The sequence below is a fragment of the Ornithodoros turicata genome, unplaced genomic scaffold, assembly GCF_037126465.1.
Source record: "Ornithodoros turicata isolate Travis unplaced genomic scaffold, ASM3712646v1 Chromosome17, whole genome shotgun sequence".
NCBI lineage: Eukaryota > Metazoa > Arthropoda > Arachnida > Ixodida > Argasidae > Ornithodoros > Ornithodoros turicata.
In genome coordinates, this window is record NW_026999326.1 from 1,648,820 (window position 1) to 1,663,413 (window position 14,594).

Genomic DNA, 14,594 nt, shown 5'->3' on the forward strand with positions numbered 1-14,594 from the left:
AACCCCACCCAAAATAATGCTCAAAACTCGAAATAAAAACACTCTCTTCTAATCAGCTTAATATCTGATACGAGCCCTATTTGGACTCACGATATTAATCTTAGTTTTGGCCCGAGACAGTGTGTCTGAAGCTCGCCTCGGCACTGTCAAGGGTTGCCCTGGTATTGCACTACCTCAAGGTGTAGCCCACCCGTCTCAAATCAAAAAACAAAAATTCGGAAACAGCACCAATAAGCATCAGCAATGATGACCAGAGACAGGCAAAAGAGGGAAGCGTAGAAACAACACCAAGCAAAGCAGGGAACCTACAGCACACACAGACACAGAACACACTTGAGACAACCACTGGGAAATGTCCTGTCTGGCCACTAGGGTACACATTCATTCATTCATTCTATCTATCTATCTTTGTATCTATCTATCTATCTATCTCTCTCTATCACACTGGAGACAACCACTGGGAAATGTCCTGTCTGGCCACTAGGGTACACATTCATTCATTCTATCTATCTATCTATCTATCTATCTATCTATCTATCTATCTATCTATAGATAGATAGATAGATACAATCTATATATCTATCTATCTCTCTCTCTCTCTTGCAATTTCCAATCAATCATTTTTTATCTCACGGGCCGTGATGCATTAGTACCAACACCCTAGTGTTCCGTATCCATATACCACGATGCCCAAACTGGCGACGTGCCACGCGCGGACGTAGAAGGCGAGACTGCGACAGAAGCGAAAGGGGGAGATGTGCAGTCTATATCTCTTCTCGGTCTTTTGGCGGATACAAGGGAGAAAGAAACACGAGGTCCGTCCGCTAACATGCGCATTTCATGCAGTCCGACTATCATTCTAGTGCTTCTTACACGCACCACATCATGTTGAATTTGGCGACGTGACACGAGAGGAGGCAGGTGCCGCGGCCGTGACCAGAGCGAAAGATGGACGTGTAATATTTATCGCTTCTCGGCCTTTTGGCTAAGATCAAAGTGTAGTATGGATCCGTACAATTATTGAAATAATGTTTGTATTGATCCTTACAATTATGTAAATAATGTTCGTACTATTTAATAAAATCATTTCTGTTGTAGTATCTGTAGTATCTTCGCTTCTCGGCCTTTTGGCTAAGATCAAAGTGATTCTCCTTTGATCGCCGTAGGCCTGAGAGTGGTGGCACCAAGTACTCCAAGTGTGTACCGCCCTTTTCAGGGCGATTAGGGTGCCCAGCCAAGGTCGAGGCCCGCCTGCTGGATTGGTTTATAGCCCCTCGCGCCGAAGCAGCCACTCTTGCAGGTGGTGCTAAGTGGGTGGCGTGCCACCCACCGCCCTTCTCTGGGCGTTGAGCGCCAGCCGAAGGAGGGCCTCTTTTTGGGCGTGGTTTATTGCCCCCTCCCTAGGCAACCTGACCCCGGGCTGGTCACACTATGGCCTTGCCTCCGCCGCCCACACCCTGGGAGAGCAGCTTCCTGACCACGACACGCCGCAACGCACCATCGGACCCTCCACCTGCCCGGAGTAGCCTGCCCTCAACATCGACAGCCGCGGACTCTCCAGGACACATGGACGGACGCTCCTTTTGCCCCACGACGCCGTCCCTAGTCCACGAACATCGACTGGAATGTCCCTGCGGACCTCTACACCCACCGCAGCCCCATAGCCCTCTACACTATGGGGAGGAATCATCTCCTATGTCCTCTGTGAGGACAGTGATTCTTGGATACCCGCCAGGAACGACGTCTACACCCCCTACAGTCAGACCAAGTGAAGAATGGAGCAGCACGCAGCCAACAAGAGAAGGCACGACGCTCACAGTATACTTCCCGCTCCCTGACCATTTCGAATGCTGTGAGGAAGCGTGTTCGTCAGCATACCGATCGACAACCTGGACCTCCCAACGAAGCTCACTAACGAGGCATCTTGAACGAGACCACGGCATCCGGATCGGCACAATAAGGTACATCTGTGCGGACTGTAATGAACTGCTGAACTCAAGACCTGCATCGCACAAGTGCAGCCACGCCAGACAATTTTCGAATCCAGCTCCACGACGAAACTACGGTCACAAATGTGGTGAATGCAACGACACATTCCCATCAAGGAGAGGTCTAGAAAACCACCTAGTATGGCACCGAAGGGAAAATGCCCGTGCACTGCGAAGGAATGAGCTACGACGTGAAGAGTACGCACCGTCTCCTCTAACTACGGACATGTGTCACGATGAGCCAGAGTGCTCTTCACAAGCCTACAATGAAGAGCAACACGTCCCGGGAAATTCGACATTGGAGGGCGGAACAACTAGACCGCTGTCACGAAACGTATCCTACCAGGAGGCACCGGACCCAGGAACTACGGCACTAGAAGGGGGAGTAACCGCGCCACTGCCATCGGATACAACCTACGAGGAGGAGCCACACCCTAACCATCCGGCTGGAGCAGGCACACTCGACGAAACCAATAACACACTATCACCAATGACCGAAGACCAGCGGGGAAATGACTCACACGGAGCCCAAGAAGAACAGGAGCCAGCTGTACTGCTAGAAGGGACAGAGAGAGCCAGTGTACGTGAAGAAACTGTGGACAACACACCCAGCACCCTCCATGCGTTCGTGGAAGAAGCTGTTGCTCTGCAGTCCGCCCCAAAAAACGATGGCAACTGGGACCTCTTCGAGGATCTGGTGGCAAGGGCAGTCACTGCAGTGACAACATCAGCAAACATTCCAGAGCCTGATGCCTCAAGAGCAAGACGCCAAACCACGAATCCCGAGGACCCACGTGCAATACAGCGGCTTTACCGAAGAAACAGAAGACAAGCGGTGCGCCTAATCGTAAACAGCACTAGTTCCCAGTGCCCAATACCTCCGGAAGACGCATCCATATTCTATAGAGACCTATGGAAGTGGAAAGAGGCAGACACTGAGCTCCTGCAGCACCACCCAGCCGCGGACAATGAAGTACCAATGTACCCGTTCACGCCGGAAGAGGTCCTTGCAAAAGCTCGCAAATGTGAAAACACTGCGCCCGGAGACGACCGGTTAACATACCAGCACTGGCTGAGAGCTGACCCAGAATGTAGGTTCCTGGCAGCGGCATTCAACACCTGCCTGCAATACAGAAAAGTTCCTGCCAAGTGGAAGACATCCAGAACGATCCTGATCCACAAGAAAGGCGACGAACACGACCTCAGCAACTGGCGACCCATCTCTCTGATGCGGACGATAAATAAACTCTACACGGGTTGTCTAGCAAATCGACTCAGGAAATGGATACTTAAGGAGAATGTACTGAGCCACTGCCAAAAAGGGTTCTTACCATACGATGGTGTGTTCGAGCACAACTTCGTCCTCCAGACACGCCTCGACGCAGCGCGCACCGGGAACAAGGACATCTGCGTGGCGTTATTAGACCTTAGCAACGCCTTCGGATCAGTACCACATAAAGCGATAATCCGTGCAGCGAACCACACTAGAGCAGGCAGCATATTCACGGAAATAGTCCAGGACCTCTACAGCGGCAACAGCAGAGTGGTAGCCACAGGAGGGAGCCAAACAGACCCAATTGCTGTTGAGGCGGGAATCCGGCAAGGCTGCCCCTTGAGTGGTCTTCTGTTTAACCTCGTGATAGACGTCATCGTTAGGGCCGTACAAGAAGACAGCACCACGCACAACGTCCTGGCGTACGCTGACGACCTAGCACCGATGGCAGAAGACCCGGACACCCTCCAAAGACGTATCGACAGGATCTCAAGCATGGCCGAAAGACTGGGGATGAAGCTGAACGCGAGAAAATGCCGGAGTCTTCATTTGTCTGGACAGCAACCAGTTGGTCTGCGGGACACGGTGTTTTCCGTAAACAACGTAGCCATCGAAGCCATCATGGAGTTTGAGGCGATGAAATACCTTGGGCGGCCGGTTGGACTCAACGTTCTGCAAGACGGCAAGGAGCTCAGGGCTGCCAAGGAAGCAGCCACGAAGATCTTAAACTCAGCACTGGCTCCCTGGCAGCGCATCGACGCAATCCGCACCTTCATCTTTCCTGCACTGAACTTTGCCATGCGGTGCGGGGCGATTGGAAAGACGGAATGGTCCAGATTCCATACCCACCTCAGACCACTTCTGAAGAAGACATTATATCTGCCCCAATCAGCATCCACAAACTACATGTACGGGAGCAGAAAATCAGGCGCCTGTGGAATCCCGATCGCAGCAGAACTCAGCGACATCTGTCGCATTGATAATGCCTATAAGCTGCTCACTTCTCGAGACCCAACGGTGGCTGACCTCGCGAGCCATGAACTACGTGAAACAACTGCGAAACGACTTCGTCGCTCAGAAGGACCAGAAGACATGGAGGCCTTTCTAAATGGCGTAAACGAAGGCGAGTTCCGCGAGGCAAGCAACCCCCTACGAAGCGTGTGGACTGAGGCGAGAAAAGCATCAGGACGGCTGGCAGTGAAATGGGAGCTGAGTGGAGAGGCTGGACCCGCAGTCACCCGTGCAGACACGACTATAACCAGGAAACACCGCACAAGACTGATGTCACGTTTCCGAGCTCAGCTGTCAGAAGAAAGAGACACCCAGCTCCAACGCCTCCCCAACCAGGGTAAAGCCATGGAGGCCGTCGCACTAGACCGGGCAAGTTCCCACTTCCTAACGACTGGCAGCTACACTAGGTTCGCAGACTGGGGATTTCTCCACAAAGCGCGCCTAAACCTCCTCCCACTCAACGGAGCCAAGCCTTGGAGCCGTGCGCACGACAAACGCTGCAGGCGATGTGGCCACGAGTCAGAGACGCTACCACACGTCATGGGCCACTGCATGCGGATGAGCACGCACTACACCGCCAGGCACAACAAACTCGTGGAGAGGGTTAAACAGGCAGCCAAAAACGCTTCACTATCATCAGCGAAAACCAGAACATCGGCGACACAGGCCTTCGTCCAGACATCGTGCTTGCAAGGGGAGAGGAGGCACTAATGATAGACGTGACCATCCCCTTTGAAAACAGACGGGAAGCCCTCACCAAGGCACGAGAAGCAAAGGTACAAAAGTACCAACCCGTAAGGGACCACCTACTCAGGCGATTCCAAACGGTACACTTCGACGCTGTGATCGTCGGATCCCTAGGAAGCTGGGACCCAGAAAATGACAGAATCCTCCGACGACTATGCGCCAAGAGCTACCTAAAGAAAATGAAGCCGCTCGCCGTGAGCGACATCATTGCTGCGTCGCGTGACATCTACGTCCACCACATCACTGGGAAATAAGGCGCTAAATACGTTTTAAGGCGTCTCATTACCTCTGCATCTTGCAGCAATTGCCTATAAAAACTGCCGTTATGTTTAAAACTGTCTTTGTATTTAAAAAATGTCCCTAGCATTAATAAACCCTCTGTTGTAGTATCTGTAGTATCTTCTCGGCCTTTTGGCTAAGATCAAAGTGTAGTACTTCGATCGCCAAAAGGCCTGAGAGTGGTGGCGACGAGTACACCTTGTCGTGTACCGCCCTTTTCAGGGCGACTAGCGCGCCAGCCAACGACAAGGCCCCTGTGGGGGTTTGGTTTATTGCCCCTTGCCCGAAGCAGCCACTCCTCACCTCGCAGGTGGCACTAAGTAGGCGGCTTGCTGCCTACCGCCCTTCTCAGGGCGTTGAGTGTCCGCAAAGGGAGGGCCCTTTCTGGGCTCGGCTCATTGCCCCCTCCCGAGGCAGGCTGACCCGGGGTTGGTCACCCCGTGACGATGCCCCCTTCGCCTATCCTTGGGGAGAGGCGCTTCCCGTCGGCATCCCGCCGTGAAGCCAGCGACTTCACGCCCTGGACTCCTGCCCCCCCCCCCCCCCGACGCCCGGGACCACGAGGACCTGCCGATCCAGCCAGATCATCCACCTTCATCGCCGGCCCCGGACCCCCCCCCCCCGACCTCGGACCTCCAAACCCAGACCTTCCTGACCGAGAGACAGACCCATGCGGACCGCTGCAGCCACCGCAGCCCCGTAACCCTCTACACTACGGGGGAGAATCATCGCTTATGCCCTCTGTGAGGGCAATGGCTCTCGGGACCCAAACGACGGAACGGGGAGAACTGCGACAGCCTACGAGGGAAGGAAACGGCCTGTCGATATACTTCCCGCTTCCGGACCACTTCCAGTGCACTGAGTCAGGGTGCTCCCGATCTTTCAAGGCTGAGGCGTGGACATCGCAGAAGGCATCGCTGAGGCGGCACCTGGAGCAGGAGCACGGAATCCGACTGTCCTCGATCAACCACGTCTGCTTTGACTGCAATGCCACGCTCGGAAAACGACCTCATCAGCAGATCGCTCTGCATGACTGCCCCGACTCATGCACTCCGGGCACCCGTGAGACAACGTTCGCCTTCAAATGCAGCCGGTGCCCAGAAAGCTTTCCCTCGCGGAAAGGACGTCAGAACCATGAAGCAAAGCACCGAAGGCAAGAGGCCCGTGAACGGCTGACTGCGCAATCAAGGCGGTCCCCCCAGCAATACGATGATGCACTTGGCAACAGCATTACAGATGTGGAGAGCACAGCTCCGGGCCCTCGGCTCAACACCGACACGGACGAAGCAGAGTACGCTGCAGACACCCCATGCTCCCTCAGTGCGTCCGAAGATCCCCAATGCGCACCCCAACCCACTGCGAGCCCCAACCTGCAGCGAAACGCCGACGTCACGGATGAGATGGTCACGCCATCTGAAGCCTCTCACTGTTCGACTCAGCCCACAGCCAGCCCTAGCCCTCAGCAAGATGCCGACGCTACGGATGACGCAATCACTCCTGGTGACACCCCAGACGACAACGCAGACGCTATACACGGTCCCGGTGACAACACTGGAGCAGCCGGACGAACGGACGAGGTTGTATGGAGAACGAGCCACACCGACATCGCGGAGGATAACCCTGGAGTGCTGCGTACGTTCCTGGAGGAAATTAGAGAGCTCCTCAACGCCCCCAGATCTGACTCAACCTGGTCATCCTTCGAAGAACTGCTCCTACGAGCCACGCAAACCATCGCAGTGGAAATCAAACTGCCGCAGCAATCCGAAGAGTCACGCCACCGGCAGCCAGTTAACCCCGACAACCCCAGAACCACCCAACGTCTGTACAGGAGGAACAGACGCCAAGGATTCCGACTGATCACTCAGGGCACAACCGAGAAATGCACCATCCCAACCCGAGACATCGAGAACCACTTCCGTGAGGTCTGGTCGCCCACCACCGCAGACACGACGGTCCTCCAGTCAAGAAGACCGGCAGATGGGCAAATCAACTCGCAACCGTTTTCCTGTGGGGAAGTGCGGGCAAGACTCCGAAAGTGCGAGAACACGGCACCAGGCGAGGACAGGATAACCTATGCCCACTGGAAATCGGTCGACCCTGGATGCGAGTTCCTAACGGAGGTCTTTAACTTTTGCCTGCACTACAGGCGGACTCCAGACACATGGCGCAAGTCCCGCACCGTCCTCATCTACAAAAAAGGTGACCGGACAGACCCTACGAACTGGCGCCCCATATCGCTGGGGAGAACCATCGCCAAACTGTACGCAGGCTGCTGGGCATCGCGACTGCAACAATTGATCCAGGATGAAGGAGTGATCTCCAAGTGCCAGAAGGGATTCCTCCCCCACGACGGTGTCTTCGAGCACAACTTTGTCATGGAGGAGCGAATCAACAAAGCACGAGGAGGAGGAAAAGATCTGTGTGAAGCTATGCTGGATTACTCCAATGCTTTCGGCTTGGTCCCCCACAACGCCCTCGTTGACGCCGTCTACGAAGCTGGATGCGGCCCCGCATTTACTGATATCATTCGGGACCTCTATACGGGAAACTCGACCACCATTAGAACGAACGACGGAGGAACGAACCCAATTCCCATAGAGTCCGGAATACGCCAGCGATGCCCGCTCAGTGGCCTACTTTTCAACCTTGTAGTGGATCCCATTATACGGAGAATCCAAGGAAATCACAAGGACCACCGCATCCTGGCGTACGCCGACGACATCACACCCCTCGCCGAAGACCCAGCTACCCTGCAGGACGCCATCAACGAAATAGCAACCATGTCTGCGAAGCTAGGTCTACACCTCAACCCCAGAAAATGCAAGACAATGCACCTATCCAGTGCGCAACCTGCAGGCCTGAGAGACACGACATTCTCCGCGCTCGGCGAACCCATTCCAACGCTGCACGACTTCGAAAGCCATCCGTTCCTGGGGAAGCCAATTGGGTTCAACGTCCTCCACAACAGTGTGCTGTTGTGGAGGACGTTGAACCCAATAGGCTTCCCCAGGAACGGATGGCTTTCGAAGTCGTCCAGACCACCATCCTGAACACCACTGCCACAGCCGAAAAGATCCTCAACTCCATGCTTGCGCCGTGACAGAGACTAGGTGCCCTGAAGACGTTTATCTTCCCGGCCCTCAACTTTGACATGAGCATGGGCGTGGTCGGAAAGACGGAGTGGCAGAATCTCAACAGCAAGCTTCGTCCACTCATAAAGAAGACTCTCTACCTACCAACAGGGGCCACCAATGACTACATCCATGGCAGCAGGGTCGCCGGAGCCTGTGACATACCCGTGGCTCCAGAACTCAGCGACCTCTGCAGAATGGACAGTGCGTTCAAGCTGCTGACATCCAAGGATGCAGAGATACAAGAGATGGCAAGGACAGCGGCCCAACGCACTGTTGAAGGGAGACTAAGACGTCCAGCTACCTCACGAGACATCGCAGACTACCTATCCGGGAATGGAGAGGGCGACTTCAGGGCTCCGGCAACACAACTAAGGAGCGTATGGACGGAGGCCAGAAAAGCATCCCAGAGAATGGAAGTGACATGGGAGCTCCAAGACGAAGGCCCCTACATCACGTGCGGAGAAGTGTCTCTCTCTCCCACGCAGCGCAAACGACTCCTCGTCTCCCTCCGCCAGCAACTCAGCAAGAGTCGAGCCCAAAAACTCCAGAGCCTCCCAAACCAAGGCAAAGTAATGGAGTGCGTCGCCGCGGATCCCGCAAGTTCCCATTTCATCCGCACTGGCGCCTTCACTTCGTTTGCTGATTGGAGGTTCGTGCATAAGGCCCGACTCAACCTTCTGCCGCTGAATGGGGCACGACCGTGGCAGTCAAACCGTGACAAAAGGTGCAGAAGATGTGGTTTTGAGAGCGAAACCTTAGCCCACGTCATCTGCCACTGCATGAGGCAGAGCACCGCCATGACAGGGAGACACAACGGGGTGGTGGAACGCATCAAGAAGGCAGCCTCCGGCAGGTTCAGCATTATGTTCGAAAACCAGCCAGTGGGAGGTACTGGGCTCCGACCAGACCTCATCCTGCAGGAAGGCGAAGAAGCCATTATAGTCGACGTATGCTGCCCCTTCGAGAACCGCATGGAGCCACTCCAACACGCCCGTGAAGCGAAAATACCAGCCTGTGAAAGAAAACCTGCAGAGACGGTTTCAACGCATCTCGGTCGAGGCTGTCGTAGTTGGTGCCCTTGGATCTTGGGACCCTGCCAATGATAGACTGCTGCGAAGAATGTGCTCAAAGTCGTACGCCAAGAAGTTGAAGAAACTTTGCATCAGCAACGTCATCGCAGCATCCCGCAACATATACGCGGCCCACATCAGTGGAGATCAGAGTGCGAGACGACCAACTGCGTGTTAACAAGCATGCCTCCACAAACCAAAACAATATTGCATCCTGACTGTACATATCATATATTTTGTCAACTGTCTACTATGCATGCTATGTAATGTCATTAACATCGAATAAAATCTCTGTTCTTATCAGCTTAATATCTGATACGAGCCCTATTTGGACTCACGATATTAATCTTATTTTTGGCCCGAGACAGTGTGTCTAAAGCTCGCCTCGGCACTGTCAAGTATTGCACTACCTCCAGGTGTAGCCCACCGTCTCAAATAAAAAAAAAAAAATTCGGAAACAGCACCAATAAGCATCAGCCATGATGACCAGAGACAGGCAAAAGAGGGAAGCGTAGAAACAACACCAAGCAAAGCAGGGAACCTACAGCACACACAGACACAGAACACACTGGAGACAACCACTGGGAAATGTCCTGTCTGGCCACTAGGGTACACATTCTATCTATCTATCTATCTATCTATCTATCTATCTATCTATCTATCTATCTATCTATCTATCTATCTATCTATCTGTCTGTCTGTCTGTCTGTCTGTCTGTCTGTCTGTCTGTCTGTCTGTCTGTCTGTCTCTCTCTTTATCTCTCTCTCTCTTTCTCTCTCTCTCTCTCTTTTTCTCTCTCTTGCAATTTCCAATCAATCATTTTTATCTCACGGGCCGTGATGCATTAGTACTAACACCCTAGTGTTCCGTGCCCATATACCACGATGCCCAAACTGGCGATGTGCCACGCGAGGACGTAGAAGGCGAGACTGCGACAGAAGCGAAAGGGGGAGACGTGCAGTCTATATCTCTTCTCGGTCTTTTGGCGGATACAAGGGAGAAAGAAACACGAGTTCCGTCCACTAACATGTGCATTTCATGCAGTCTGACTATCATTCTAGTGCTTCTTACACGCACCACATCATGTTGAATTTGGCGACGTGACACCCGAGGAGGCAGGTGCCGCGACCGTGACCAGAGCGAAAGATGGACGTGTAATATTTATCGCTGCTGACTTATTGCTGCTGACTAACACTGCAGTCTTATTCCTGTAAATACTGTACATACTGTACATAGAAGTAACCCCATTCTCCAGTGTAACAGAACTAACATCCCGAAATAAATTCTGTTCTTATCAGCTTAATATCTGATACGAGCCCTATTTGGACTCGCTTCTCGGCCTTTTCTCGGCCTTTGTTTCTTTCTCTCGGCCTTTTCATCGCTTCTCGGCCTTTTGGCTAAGATCAAAGCGTAGTATCTTTCGATCGCCAAAGGCCTGGAGTGGTGGCACCAGGTACGCCTTAGCCGTGTACCGCCCTTTTGAGGGCGATTAGGGTGCCACGCCGACGTTAAGGCCAGCTTGCTGGTTTGGATCATTGCCCCTTAACTGAAGCAGCCACTTCCCACCGCAGGCGGTGCTAAGTGGACGGCTAGCTGTCCACCGCCCTTTTCAGGGCGATGAGCACCAGCAGAGGATGTCCCCTTACTGGGTTGCAACCAATGCAGTCTGCTTCTGCTGCCACCCCTGGAGTTGGGCAGCAGCACATGTCAACAGGCGACGACCTCGGAAGCCCTCTACAGCTAACGCCCTGCAGCCCTCTACACTGCGGGGCAGGTCCGGTTTTTATGTTTTCTACGAGAACGCCGGACCTTGGGACGTCGCCCCATGGACAGCCAGCGCAAGAACTGCACAGGACAAGTTCTACCACGGCGACTGAGGAAGCTGCATCGAGCCACGGCGACGCATTGACCCGACAGCCTTTTAGAGAGGGAGAGACGCTCGCAGTGCTCTTCCCCCTCCCTGACTGCTTCGTTTGCCCCGAAGACGGCTGCACACAGGCATTCCGATCCGCAACGTGAACGAGCCAAGGACAGTCACTGACGCGGCACCTGGAGCAAGGGCACAATTACCGCATCAGGAAGTACATATACCTCTGCCTAATCTGCAACGAGCCACTGGGAAACCGCCCGAAGAACCACAAGTGCAGCTTGGCCCCCAGTCAGCCAGCGCAGCCCTCAAGCCGAACATCCTTCCGCCATGTGTGCAGCACTTGCTACGACTCGTTCCCAAGTAAGAAAGGGCTATACAACCATACGGTATGGCACAGACGGGAGGAGGCACGAGCAGCTGGCGTTGGCCGCAACCGCGCGATGCAATCCCTGGAGCACCATGGCCCAGCAGCCACACCAGAGGATGATCCTGAGCTGAATGACAGGAACAGCACCACAGCTCCTCCATCAACAACGGCCTCTCAGCTGATCCCTGAAGATGACACATGTGCCCCCCCCCACTGATTCTTCGGTCACCACGCTAAATGGGAGCGTTGAATGCACCCCCACAGAACCTCCGAGCTGTAACATCACCGAGCCCACTGCCTTCACTGCCCCAATCCAAGTGGAAGAGGCCGTCGACATGCTAATTGAGGGAAACGATGCACCCCCTCCATCAGCAGTGGCCCCTCAGCTGGGTCCGGAAGTGGACTCAAGAGGCTCCCAGGCTGATTCTCTGGCCACCGCGTCAGATGGGAGCGAAGCATGCATCTCCGCAGAACCTCTAAGCAGTGATACCATCGAGTCCTCTGCCCTCACGTCTACGGACCAGGTGGAAGAGGCCGGCGGCATACCAGCTGAGGAAGATGACGCCCAACACCCTGCCCAACCACACGATGAAGCTCGGGAGACGTTCGTATTATCAAGCTTTGTTCCTGAGCTGAATGCCATCCTTGATGCCACCGTCTCAGACGCCAGCTGGGCCAGGTTCGAAGGTATCCTTGAAGAAGCCACCAAAGCAGCATCCAGTGCGGTTCGCCTGCCCACTCCTCGTAGCGAAGGCTCACGCATGAGACAGCTCAACCCGGAAGACCCACGACAGATCCAGAAACTGTACAAAAGAAACAGGCGCCAAGCGGTACGGCTCATCTGTGACGGACCTTCAACGAGGTGCCAAATCCCATGCGAGCAAGTAGAGAACCATTTCTCTGCCCTTTGGCAGCCAGAGGACTGCGACACAAGTTTTCTACAACATCGCCCCTGTGCAACCACTGAGATGGACCTCAGCTACTTCACGCCACAGGAGGTCAGGCGGAAGGCCGCCAAGACCGAAAACACCGCGCCCGGCGACGACCGTCTCACCTATAGGCATTGGCTGGACGTCGACCCTGATGGTATATTTATGGCAGTGACATTCAACATCTGCCTTAAGTACAAGCGTGTCCCGCTTCCTGGCGTACATCGAAAACAGTCCCCATCTTCAAAAAAGGGAACCCGGATGAGCCCGGTAACTGGAGACCCATCTGTATTGCAAGAACGCTGAACAAACTGTACGCCGGTTGCCTAGCTTCTAGACTACAGTCATGGATCGCGCAGAACGATGTATTGAGCCACACGCAGAAAGGATTTATGCCATACGACGGCGTGTATGAACACAACTACATTCTGCAGCGACGCATCAACGATGCCAGGGCCAACAACAGGGACCTGTGTGCGGCATTCCTTGACTTTTCAAATGCCTTGGGCTCTATGCCCCACAGTGCCATCATCAGAGCTGTGGAAGTAGCTGGCACCGGACCTGACTTCACAGCAATCATATCTGACCTCAACTCTGATAACACTAGTCGAGTCCTCACCAGTGGCGACTCCGCAGCGCCCATTCCTATGGAACGCGGGATACGGCAAGGATGCCCGCTTAGTGGCTTGCTGTTCAATTTGGCAGTAGATCCTATACTTCTTGACATCCAGGGACCCAACAGAGACCACGCCATCTTGGCATACGCTGACGACGTAACACCGCTCGCAGAGGATCCCCAGCTCCTACAGCTCGGCATCGACAGGATTGTCACCCTGGCATCCTCCCTCCGGCTGTCCCTGAACTCCAGCATGTGCAGGACCGTCCACATCTCTGGGCACCAACCGGTCGGACTACGAGACACAGTGTTCCACATCAATGACAGGCCCATCAGCACCATGGAGAAGTTTGAGTCCAACTACCTCGGACGACCGGTGGGCTTTAATGTACTAAAGGATGTCTCAACAATTGATACGGCCATCAACGCGGGGAAACGGATCCTGACATCGATGTTAGCGCCTTGGCAACGACTTCATGCGCTGAAGACATTCGTCTACCCGTCCCTTAACTTTGCCATGCGCTGTGGACGCCTGGGGAAAACAGACTGGACGAAACTCGACCAGGAACTGCGACCTCTGATAAAGAGGACTCTCTACGTTCCCAACAATGCCACCAATGACTATATCTACGGTAAATCCGGATTGGGATGCTGCGGCATTCCTCTTGCGCCAGAGACAAGCGATATTGCAAGGATCGACGGAGCGTTCAAGCTCCTGACATCGCCGGACCCAGCGGTGGCAAGGATAGCCAAAGAGGACCTCTTCGACACAGTCAGCAAGCGCCTGCGCACAACATGCTCCCCAAGTGACGTGGAGGGTTTCCTTTCCGGAGACACAGAGGGATCCTACAGAGCATCTACAAATGAACACTGCAATGTTTGGACTGAGGCCAGGAAAGCCTCTCGCCGGCTCTGCGTAACGTGGACCATCGAGGAAGGTGGAACCGCCATTACCAGGAAAGGCCAGGCCATGACAGAGCGCTGGAGAGCAAGAATAATGCGCACCATACGTGACCAACTCGATGGAGAGCGCACGATATGCTCTTCACAACCTTGCCAACCAAGGCAAGGTCATGGACTGCGCCGGACTCGACCCCAGCAGCACCCACTTCTTCCGCACGGGCCTATTCACACGCTTCGCGGACTGGAGATTTGTTCATCGAGCCCGCCTGAATCTCCTTCCACTAAACGGCGCAAGAACCTGGGCAAACGTTGACAAGAGGTGCCGAAGGTGTGGCTACCAAAACAAAACCCTGCCTCATGTGGTGTGCCACTGCATGAGGCAAAGCCAAGCAATAACGAGGCGGCAC

At 54.2% G+C, this 14,594-nt stretch overlaps 1 protein-coding gene and 3 pseudogenes across 1 annotated transcript; all 4 read left to right on the top strand.

Annotated features, from left to right (window-relative positions):
• The first annotated feature begins 22 nt into the window (after positions 1 to 22).
• On the top strand, positions 23 to 195 carry LOC135372936 (U2 spliceosomal RNA; annotated as a pseudogene).
• A 770-nt stretch (positions 196 to 965) lies between these two features.
• LOC135372948 (U2 spliceosomal RNA) lies at positions 966 to 1,092 on the top strand (annotated as a pseudogene).
• Positions 1,093 to 8,455: 7,363 nt separating this feature from the next.
• On the top strand, positions 8,456 to 9,535 carry LOC135372830 (uncharacterized). The gene has a single exon (XM_064606289.1). It carries the CDS (start codon positions 8,456 to 8,458, stop codon positions 9,533 to 9,535), a length of 1,080 nt encoding a protein of 359 aa, XP_064462359.1.
• Positions 9,536 to 9,758: 223 nt separating this feature from the next.
• LOC135372939 (U2 spliceosomal RNA) lies at positions 9,759 to 9,929 on the top strand (annotated as a pseudogene).
• Positions 9,930 to 14,594: the final 4,665 nt, after the last annotated feature.